Source organism: Bison bison, unplaced genomic scaffold, assembly GCF_000754665.1.
Source record: "Bison bison bison isolate TAMUID 2011002044 unplaced genomic scaffold, Bison_UMD1.0 scf7180017864270, whole genome shotgun sequence".
In the NCBI taxonomy this organism is placed as follows: Eukaryota; Metazoa; Chordata; class Mammalia; order Artiodactyla; family Bovidae; genus Bison; species Bison bison.
In genome coordinates, this window is record NW_011494842.1 from 6789649 (window position 1) to 6801513 (window position 11865).

Sequence of the window (11865 nt, forward strand, 5' to 3'; positions counted from 1 at the left end):
AAGCCATCTCCAACAAAACAGACTTTAGTAACCATCCTCTTCCAGGCTTTCTTCTTTCTCTTTCCTGTTCGAATAACTTTTAATACTTCTGTTTCTCCCTGGGCACGAACTTTAGGCAGAGGGACCTCCCATTTTCCCGCTTTCTCTTTTCGTTTCTGTTTAATCATATTGGAAAGTACTTTAGCTCGAGACTGTCCCTCTCGGTCCAGTAGATATGCAGGTACTGCTCCTTGTGGAGTCTTTTCATCATTCTTCTGTTTGGTGTTTCTCTTTTCATGCATCTTAATAGTCTTTTTCATTTGTATTTTCTCAGCATGGCGCTGTTTATGGTAGAGCTTAGCTTTCAGACCAATCATCTTTTTTGCCTTCTTTGAACGTTCATGAGCCTCTCGACCTTCCTTCTTTCTCTTTTTCTCATGGTAATCCAAACGATATCCATAGCGCTTACGGTGTAACTCAATATATTCATTTTGTGGCATGGTGACGGCTGCCGAGCCGCCGGGTGCAGTCTCCGCGGCGCGAAGAAGCTCTCAATTTTCGGCTCTCAGAGACCAACGAGCCAACTCCGCACCACCCGCGACAGGAAAGGCCCTCCAGTGAATTCTTAAACCCCTCCAAAGTCATCGATGAATCGACTTCTTCCAAAATCTTGATCACGTTGATACTTTGACCTCCCATGAATCACAAATATTCTTAATCTTTTCCAGAAGGATTTACTTTACCCAGGTGCATCAGAGGATTCACTATCTACGGCAACTACAGACTCACAAAATGTATTTATTAAAGGATAAAACTTGAAAGTAGAAATGATTCCTTGATCTATGACTACACAATGGATAGTGTGTTAGTAGACACGAAAATCTCCTACATTTCCCTTGGAGCTCTTGGGTGACCAGGATCACTGTCAATCAGCAGTAATATTTTGAAAGGAATCCTTTTCTCTGAGCAGTAAAAGTCTTAAGAGTAGGCTTGAAATATTCAGTGAACCATGTTGTAAACAGATGTACTATCATCCAGGCTTTGCTGTCTCATTTACAGAGCAGAAGCAGGATAGATTTAGCATAATTTTTAAGGATCTTAGGGTTTCAGAATGGTAAGTGAACACTGGCTTCAACATAAAGCCCCCAGATGCCTTAGCCTCTAGCAAGAAAGCCTGTCCTTTGAAGCCAGGCACTGCTGTTTCCTCCTTAGCTGTGAAAGTCTGAGATGGTATCTTCTAACAATATTAGTATTTTGTCTACACTGCTGTTTAGGGCAGCCACCTTGGTGAATAACCTTAGCTAGATCTTCTGGAAAACTTCCTGCAACTTCTACATCAGCTCTCGTTCCCTCACCTTGCATTTTTATGTTATGGAGATCACTTCCTTCCTTAAACTTCAAGAACTAACCTCTGCTAGATTTAGCCTTTTCTTCTGCAACTCTCTCACCTCTCAGTCTTTACAGAGTTGAAAAGAGTTAGGGCCTTGCTCTGGATTAGGTTTTAGCTTAAGGGAATGTTGTGGCTGATTTCATCTTCTATCCAGACCACTCAAACGTTCTCCACGTCAGCAAGAAGGCTATGTTCCTTTCACTGGAGTAGCACTTTTCCTTTCCTTGAAGGACTTTTTCTTTGCTTTCAAAACTTAGCTGTTTGGTGAAAGCGACCTAGCTTTTATTTGGTCTCATCTTTTGATATGCCTTCCTCACTAAGCTTAATAATTTCTAGCTTTTGATTTAAAGTGGGAAATACGTGACTCTTCCTTTCACTTAAAACACTTAGAGGCCATTGAAGGGTTATCACCCAATTTAATTTCAACATTGTTTTATCTCAGGGAATACGGAGGCCCAAGGAGAAGGGAGAGAGATGGGGGAATGGCTGGTTGGTGGTCAAAACACATGCATTTACCAATTAAGTTCACAGTCTTATGTGGGTACAGCTCATGTCACCCCAAAAGTTATAATAGAAACAACATAGATTGCTCATTACAGATCACCATAACAAATATAATAAAAATGAGAAAGTCTGAAATATTGGTAGAATTACCAAAATGTGACACAGAAACGCAAAGTGAACAAATGCTGTTGAAAAAATGGCGCCAGCAGCAGATATGCTCAACAAAAGGCTGTCACAAATCTTCAATTTGTAAAAAACAGAATTATCTATAAAGCACAATCAAGTGAACAGCAATAAATCAAGGTATGCCTGTAGTCCCAGGGCAAAGATGAGGCTAGACAGAGAAAGAACATTCAGAGGAAAAACTAGAAAGGGATCATGTGTGACTAAGAAGGTAGACATTTCAGAAACCATTCAGAGTTTGGAGCCAAATGGTCAGTTAGTGTGAAGACTGGAAAGGAGCTACTGAATTTGGAAACTCGGTAGTTGTTAATCAACATTATCGAAGTGGGTATAGGATTGACCGGGTTGAAGAATAAGGGATATGGAAATAAAAGACAATGGATGGAAATCACGCTGTCCACAAAGTGTGGCAATAAAGAGAAGAAGTGAGAGGTTTTAGTATCTTGACAGGTCATCAGAGACATAGGCACATTTTGTGCATTATATCTTTCTTTAATACAACTTGTCTCTAGAGACTGTGAGAACAAAACTGCCTTCAGTATTCTTAGAGCACCTACTAGATTATATTATAAAAACAGCAGCGCTACTAAGTCATTGTTTAGACTGCAAGATATATCTCATACACTTCACTAAATGTTAACTAAATTCCAGCGTAAAGAGAACACTTGACTGAATCAATTAGTCATTAAATTCAAATCATTTACCAGCATGGGGCTGGAAAAGAGACCACACCCTGCTACATAATTTGACAAGCTCTGTGAGCAGTGCTGGGGAAGCTGAGAAGTTACCTTAACCCCTTCGCCCCTGGGCTGCACAGGGACATACTCACCTCCATAGTAGAGTCCTGTAGCAGTGCACATCCGCCACTGTCCCTGATACATTCCTGCTCTGCTGGGGCTGCACATCTGGACGCTGACATCTGCAATCTCTTGGGGCTCTAGCGATCTCACCATCACCATGTTCACATGTCCAAACTGGTCTCCCCCGACATATTTAAGACAAACCCCTGGAGGCCAGGCCTCTGCCCCTGAGTTCAAGCAAAAGAAAAAAATGTTAGGCAATCAGTGGTCCTATGCTGGGTGCAGTTTATTACAAAACTGTAGAAGATGCCTCTTGGTCTCTCACACATACATAAACCTACCCATACTCTTGAGCTATACACTGATTAGAGAGAATCAGAGTCAACAACCTCTGACCAATGGTCTATCCCTAAGAGAAAGCACACATGGCAAAAGCAAGGCGGTTTCTCAAGAAGTAGTGTTTTGGGGGCCCAGGGAAGGCTACGCATCACACTAACCCGTAGAACCTAGGAATGAAGTCTGAAAGGAGCCATGGAAACGAAGCTCAGCCCCACATCTCTGGAGGACTGCTTTCTTCTCTACTAAGAAACACGACCATTTGCACTTTAACTTTTGAACTGACATTCAAAGTAAAAATATGCTTGACTGTCCCCAGTTTTTCCGTTGAGGAAAGAGGATGAAACTCATGAAGAGTAATTTCTGCATTACTTTCATTTTAAAACTACTTTTTCCCTGCTTTTTCTTCTGGAGTCCCTAACAATGAAAAGATTGAGGGTCAAAAGACTGCAAATAAAGACAGAGGAGTCAAGTGAAAGCTTCATTTTCAGGGGCAAACAGTAGTGGGGAAAGTATGAACAGCAGGCCCTGATAACAGTACAGTGACCCATGGTCTCAGGGGTGGTGACACCAGCCAGAGGCGCTTGTAGAAAGAACAGGAACGGCAAGACAGAGAAATAGCTTTGGCAAGAATGCCTTGTCCGCCTTTGGAGGTGGCAAAGGTCCTATTTGGTTCCCACTCCTGTGCACCTATACTCATGTAACTAACTCACATGAGAAATCAGTACACTGACTTCTGACCGGTCACAGGTAGCCACATACAGTGACTAGATGTGATACTTTCTGTGAAGTCTCTCTGACACTCCTTTTTACTATACACAGAAACCTCTCTGTATCTTTTTTACATTCATTATAAACATAAATCACTATGAAAAGCTGGGCACGGCAAGACTCTCAGCATGTTGAAAACTCATCTAACAGTACTCTAGGATTCCTCAGTCCCTTGTTCTTGAAGTGCCAGCCCAGTTTAGAAACTTGATGGCTTACTACTCAAAAAAGGGAGAACCAGACAGGAAAAGCAACCAACACTCTACTGCTGAGATCTCAGCCTCATGAATGGTACCTGCTGTGGCTCATGCTATTTAGGGTAGCAGATGGAGCAGGGGTTGCTATTTTTTTTTTTTTTTTAATTCTAACAGCAAAGTGCCCTCTTAAATTAACACTTTAAAGGGCAACTGCTGCTATTGAGAAGGTTATGGATGATACACGGGTAATACACGCAAATTCTTTTTTTCATTTCTGGGGCCTATGGCCTAGCAAAAGTATATTTGTCTTAGGTCAAGAATAGTAGCAGTTGACGTGAAGTACCTTGGAAAATGTTGGTCTCTTTAAAGATAAATATCCAAAAGAAAAATTAAATTACTACTATAGGGGTGAATCCATAATTATTCTTTAAAAGACACATATGCACACATGCACACGCACGCACACACATATCAAACAAGACAACATCTGTTTATATGAAAACCCAAGAATGTTTTTAGAACTTTAAAGAAAATGAAAACCAAGACCGCCTGGGTATGGGAAATACTTGGCTGCCCTGATCAGACAAGCACAAGCAGCTGAGACAGTTGGATCTCTCATCTATGCAAAAGAGGGAGTACTGCTCTATTCCCAGGAGACTTGGTAAGCTGTGAAACTATTAAAAATTAGATGGCTACGGTCCTATCTTTTTCTATGTCAGACCCTACTGATGTGGTACTTGGAGAGCTTCTTGAAGAAAAAACTGGAAGGGTTATGCATCATCAGCTCTAAAGTGTTACTTGGCTATAAAATGAAGAACCAATCATCTGCCTTCTGAGAGCTGCCAACAGTTTACAATGACATATAGTTCTTACAACCCCAAATGTAAAGGCAGGTAACTCTGAAAAGGTCACTGATACTGGTTCCTGATACAGAAGGAAGGGAAATACTGATGGCTGTTTGACCTACCAAGCTAAGCATACCAGAAAAATCTGGATTTGAGAAGTGTAACATAATAGGGCTTCAAATTAAGTCTCTTACAAACTGGCTTACTGTGGGGTAGATACATGCTTCTAGAAGAAAAGAAAGACTAGTCTATGTTTTACAACTTTTCAAGTTAAGTATCACAAGCACACAAAGGTTGTGATTCTTCAGTTATTATGGAATATAATTTTATTAAAAAATAAAAAGTCAAAACAAGACAAAAAACCCTATCATATGGCAACTTTGAGATGACAGTGAGTATGGCAAAAACAAAAGTCCACCAGTTTCAGAAAGTCTGAGATTTAGTTTGGGGACAGAAGGAACAGCCAAAGAGCAAGACAAAAGACAAACTTCAACGAAGACCCCCTTCTGTTTTTTAACCCCTCGTAGTTTAGAGAATGCATTTCAAATTAAGCTACAGGCAAACAGAGACCTTCACTGATCTGGGTACCATTTTCTTTCCTGTACCTGATAAAGTGACTGGAACATAAGAAATGTAACTCTATTAAGGAGCTGAAGAAAAATGGAGGGAATAGTTGTTCTTTCTCAAGTTTCCCTTCCTCCCCCATCAACTCTTGTTCTATATTCATTTCTACGTAGTTTAGAAAATATAGATGACTTTGCGGTCACTCTCTCATATGACAATCACAACTACTTCATTAAAGTCATATAAATGTAAGAGTTATCATAATATGCTTAGTTAAACACTCATCACAGCTGGATAGCAGAGCATGGCTATGATAACTGAGAAGCTTTAAGTAATGGTAAAGAGAATGGTCTACTTTTGGCTTAAGAGGGACAGTTTCAAATTTTCATTTTAAACTATAAAGTATCCTTGGCAAGTTTCCCCAAACTTCTAAAACTTACACAGTACCAAAAGTGTAGATCCTGGGATTCTGCATCTATGTCATTATATGTCTCACTTCTCTTTTTCTGTGATATGAATCTAAGGACTTTCATAGCAGGCATTTAATTTTAAACAATGCATGACATTTATCTTCCTTGGGGAAGGTGCTGGGACAGCTATATGCAGTTCCTTCCTATCAATCTCATCTTTTGTAAACTTGAATGTCCAATATGCCTGAAACATGACAGCAGAGAGGCACCATGAAAATTATTTATGAAACTCTTTCAGGGGGAACTTATCTCTTAAGGAAGGTTATGAATGAGAGCCAGAGGAGAAAGAGCTCAGGCCTACTCTACTCCTTCCTCTTTTTTTTTTTTGGCCTCACTACGCAGGATATGAGAGCTTAGTTTCCTGACCAGGGACTGAACCCATGCCTCCTGCACAGAGTCTTAACTGCTGGACCACCAGGGCAGTTCCAGTCCACACTACTCCTGTGTTACCACTCCATCTGCAGAAAGAACTCAAGCCAGATTAGGATGACGCCGAAGAACCAGCTCACGTGCCTGCCTTCCTTGTATCTCTAATAACATATCTGTCACGTAACTATGGCAGGCCAGTTTCTTCTTAATCAAATGGAAAGCATTTAGTCTACAAACAAAACTATTTTACAATTGGTATAACAACTTCCAGAAGAAGACAAAACCTATTTGTTCGAAGTACCTTTCTAGCAACTGTTGCCCAATTTTTCAAGAGGTGTACAGGAACAAAAATGTCCTTTATAGGAAGAAAGGCTGTAGACCCAGAGACTGTTTTAAATTGCACTTATTATGCAAAAAGTAGGAGGAAAAAGAGCCAGTTCCACCAAAACAAGTTTTGCTTCAAGTCAAGGTGAAAGTCTCTTTGGGGTTCTGATTTGACATTCTAGCCATTTTATATCAATCCCTTCCAACCTCCCATTAACCCAAGGAACTGTCTAGTGAGTGAGAAGATATTTCAAAGAGGCTTTCTGAAATATAAAATGGTATTCTGCAACAAAACGGTATTTAAAACATTTAACAGTACTCTGACAACTTTCAGTATTGAAGAACACTATAAAGAACCCATGGAAAGCCAGACCATTTCCAGTGTTTTCACTATTAAGTAAACAAGGTCTTGGATTAATTATTTTAAATAAACAAAACTTTTAATAAGTTATACTTTCTAAACAAACATCACTCATTTAAAAAATTCATGGCTAGGTTTCAAAAGCATTTTTGATCAGCAACACAGATTTTAGTGAGTCAGAGAAGAAACGATGAATAAAAGCTGACGTGAAGAAATTGTTTTAACGTTTTTAAAAGCAGGCAACATTAAGAAGGTGAGACAAATTAGGAACATAAAACAATCAAACTTGTAACAAGAATTTCAATAAAAATAGAAAACATGGCTATTTTCCTGTATTACCATGTGCCTCTCAAACTGACAATGCACCACACTGTTACAACCAAAGGGGAAAAGAAGCTAATGAAAATTTTATAAAGTCACTGATGTCCAGTCACCTGTAACAATGGGTCAATCCAGATTATGTGTTTTTGCTCCAACACACACCAAACCTTCATCCAAGCTAAAGTTATTTCCAAATAAGCCAGACAAACTAATAATAAGTTTGGTATACTAATTATGATATAAAAGGCTAGCTTAGCCAGTCTCTCCCCATCATAAAAAACTGAAGTATAAAGAACTGAGAAGTAAACAGCGTCCAACAAAAGGTTTGAGTCCTCAGAGTTTTCTATGATTTCACATCAGATTACCATTACTATTACCATGCTAGACAGGGATCCCCCACACCAAGAAATTTTAGCTAAATACTCCTTTTGTACTTTTAGAAAACTTTCCATCTCTCAGAATTTCTTTTGTAAACACTCAATAATAAGGAAGTTAAAGCATCCTCACCTAGTCAGCATAAATTGTTACTGGATGGAATAAGACATGCTAATAAACTCACTCAAATTTTAAAAGTCATTTGAAAAGAATGTAACAAGTTATCAGACATTATTTTCAAAGAACCATAATTAATTTATGCTGAATTTTTCTTAAGTCAGCAGTAAGTCAAAACAATCAATAATTCTTTAAAAAAGCAACTTCTCAATCTTTCCATCTTTTCTATTCTGAGCAAATTGGTACACTTCTTACCCTATTTTTCAAAGTGATGATAACAGCTCAGATAGATAGCTCGATGAAAATTTCAGACAGAATAATCCTTGTGGTTGCAAAGAAATGAGCTTTCAAAAGAGCAGATGCTCACAACTCTAGCTACCTTGTTCTTTTCAAGGATGTACCTTCTCTAGCATGCTGGAAATAACTGGAAGATTAATTAGAGCAGAAATAAAACGATGGAGTAGAGCTATACTTGTGGAGACAATACCACAACCAACACATGCCTAGCTCCTGGTATCAAAAGAGTATTGAATTGTGTTTAAATGTCAAGACCGAAATTCTTCCTAATCTACGGAATATTTTATTGGTGTTTGGGTCATCATACCAGTACAAGAAAATGCTACATCATGTATAAGGAAAAAAAGAGTTACACAATCACGTAATTTAAGCTAAAACATTTCCTTGTTTCTTTTAACTGCTAAGAAAAGAAAACTGGGCAAGGGAAGATTGCTCTTTATACATTTACCAGAATTTTGGATCCGCCACGTTTTTATAAACTGAGTATCAGGAGGTATCGACTCCCCTTCTCCTATGGTGACATCTTCAACAAAGGACATGGAGGGTACACTGATGTTTGGGCTCTCAAAGTCATAATATGCGCCAATTGCTGCTTGTAGGTTCCTACAAATAAAAAGAAAAGGCAAACGACTTCAGTCCTCTCCAGAGCATATAATCTAATTGTCAAACAAAAGAAAACTAGGCCTGTTTTCTTAGGCCATGTTATAGAACCTGTATAAAGAAGGTATACAGATGGCTCCTAGTATGTTAATCTTCAGAGTCGTTGATTCTGGCTTAGGAACAACAGGAAAAAACACAAGGACCAACAAACTTGTGCAATACTTTCTTCACAAGGTACCCACATAGAAAGTAAGCATTATTAGCACCATCAGCAACAATGTGAGAAGTTCCCCTTTTACCCATAAGGACAGCAAGTATGGCTAAGAAAGTCAATTAAGAGAGTCCTCCATAGATGTGACTAAACTTCAAGGAAGCTCCATTAAAGAAAATTCTCATTTTTTAAAAAGGCAATACTTGGTTCACAAAGTTTAATACAATGGGGATTTCCACGGTGGTCCAGTGGTTAAGAATCTGCCTGTCAATGCAAGGGACGTGGGTTACATCCAGGAAGATCCCACATGCCGCAGGGCGCCTGTGTTGCACAAGTTTTGATCCCACACTCTAGGGCCTGTGCTCTGCAACAACATAGGCCACTGAAATGAGAAGCCCACACACCACAGCTCAAGAGTGGCCCCCATTCTCTGCAACTGGAGAAAAGCTGGAACAGCAACAAAGACCTGGCACAACCAAAAATAACAAACTTTTAAAAAAGCTTCATACGATGAAAAATACCTATCTCATCTCTTCTTTTCCATACACACACACACACAGGTATTATTTGTGGCTTTAATAGATATATCTAAACTTCCTTCAATAAAAAGTTATACACTTAGTGAATGCTCTCACCATGAACGTATGGAATGTCTATTTCCCCATTCATTCATTAACAATACTTCTCTAACATTTTGTATTTCTGTCAATCTGATGGGTGAAAAACAAGATCTTGGTGAGGTCTGAAAATGGTTTTCTCTTTTCATGAGAGGTTAAATATCTTTTGGGGCTTTCCAGGTGGCGCAGTGATGTGCAAGAGATGCAGGTTCAATTCCTGGGTCAGGAAGATCCCCTGGGGCAGGAAACAGCAACTCGCTCTAGTATTCTTGTCTGGAAAATTTCATGGACAGAGAAGCCTGGCTACAGTCCATGGGGTTGCAAAGAGTCAGACACAACTGAGTAACTGAGCACACAAGTATCTTTTACACTTTCACGAGCCATGTGCAGCTTCTTTTTAGAAGCACAATTTTGTAAATGTTGGTGTTTTTTTTAATTACTTATAAACTTCCTAATGAGAAGGAACTACCAAGCATACAAACCAGTCCCTAACTGAACAGAATCATACAGCTGACAGCTTGGCTCATCAGTGGCAGAAACCAAAGGCCACTAAGTTAAGTAAGCTGTGTTCATTAAAGAAATTGTTGGTAATTACATTAACTGCTTCTCTTATGGTCCTCCTCAAACTAGTGACATCATCCCCAGTCCCCAAGGAAAAACACAAAGAGCATTTTTCCAAATATAACCCGAGCATAAGCCAACGGACCCAGTGGGTTGTTTTTAATTATGCATAAACATAGCATGATGTAAGGCCTGACGGTACACAACTGCCCAACACACATGCTGTTAACAGCAAATGCTTTCTGCTGAGGGCCTGCCTACTCTTCCAGGTGTTTGCAGCTGCCAGAAAGGAGGGCTATATTTAGAGGAGCTACCTCAGGTCAAGCCCCATGCAACGGTGGCCTGCAGTATTAGTGAGTAATGACCGGAATTACATTACCACCAAATGCTGGCCTGTCACGTGTGTGCCAGATAAAATTTACATGGAGCAGAGCTGGGTGAGGGTCCAAACTGTGCCTGTTTATTTGACCATTCAATAGGAAAGCTTGGGCTTCAGTCTTTCCGGCAACTTCCTTATCTAGTTGGTACTTATCTAAAGTGAAGAATATGTGACTGGTCGAACTTAGGGAGTCCCAGATCCTACCACTCACCAACAGACTCAGGAGTATGTCTGGAATCAGCCTTACGTTTAGAGATCAGACATAAAATGAGGGAAAGAAAAAGAGGCCGAATTTGTATTTTGTTCTTCTGAAAACTTTTTAACTGTCCACCTTTTCATAAAGATAATTTTTTTTTGCCAAAGGTCTCAGGCAGACAGCCTGAATTGTTTTCTGTTCACTTCACTGTAAAATATGCTTGGGAGCGAAGAAACTATTTGTGCACTCAGGACAACTGCCAATTCTCATATTCAGCCTGTGTCATATTTCACCACTTGGCTGTGCCTGCTATCAGACAGGACTTTGAGACCAGCATAGCAGAAACACGAACAAGTGGAAAAGTCCAGTTACTCTACTTAGGCGGATCCACCCCACTCCTCAAACCTTTTTTCACACATTCCTACTTAACCCATAGCCAAGCCAACAAAACTGCTTACTTGTACCTATATTATCCAGAGAACTCAGCCAGAGAAAGATTAAGAAACATTTTTAAACCCCAAAGTGAAACTGAAAGTAGAGAACTAGTCTCCTGGCAGGAAAGAGTGAAGGATGACAAAGCATAATCATTTCCCAAGTACAAGGCAGAAAGAGAGGACATTAGCCTGGCAGTTCCCTAACCCACAGGGCAGGTACACAGCCCCCATCAGCGCTTAGACCATTTAGATCACTGCCTCCCTGGGCCAAGGAACAGGAGGAACAGACTTAAACAGCTCCAATTCAGTGTGAGAATAAGCAAACATGATAGCATGCACTCCTGCTTAAAACAACATGCTCAACTACTATTAGGCAACAAGAAACTCCACGTGCAACACAGATGGTTGAAGACATGGGAAAGAAACCCGGACACCATGCAGTGTTCAGCCCAGCCTGAAAGTTTAAACCTCCGGGCTCCTTCAGTGTCTTCGCTCAAGAAAAGTTTTTACTCTGATCTCAAAGTTAAAGGTGCCTAAAGAACGAAGGGGAGCAGTGTAACAAGCGGAAAAAAGGCACAGGCGAAGAAGATGGGTGATGGTGATGATTACATAACATCGTGAATATACTTTATGCCACAGAACTATGCACTTTAAAATGGTTAAAATG

At 39.9% G+C, this 11865-nt stretch overlaps 1 protein-coding gene and 1 pseudogene across 2 annotated transcripts in view; both read right to left on the reverse strand.

The window, feature by feature from the left end:
- LOC104994981 overlaps positions 1 to 587 on the reverse strand; it is a 2566-nt pseudogene extending 1979 nt beyond the window's left edge. The window contains exon 1 of the transcript XR_826018.1: positions 5 to 587. The product of XR_826018.1 is annotated as a ribosome biogenesis protein NSA2 homolog pseudogene (transcript). The remainder of the gene's footprint in view (positions 1 to 4) is intronic.
- Positions 1 to 11865, reverse strand: part of LOC104995006 (chromosome unknown open reading frame, human C6orf106) — a 109344-nt gene that overhangs the window by 57550 nt on the left and 39929 nt on the right. Inside the window, exons 3-4 of the mRNA XM_010848723.1 lie at positions 8649 to 8803; positions 2886 to 3083 (exon numbers count right to left, since the gene is read on the reverse strand). Of these exons, the coding sequence (XP_010847025.1) occupies positions 2886 to 3083; positions 8649 to 8803 (353 nt within the window). The remainder of the gene's footprint in view (positions 1 to 2885; positions 3084 to 8648; positions 8804 to 11865) is intronic.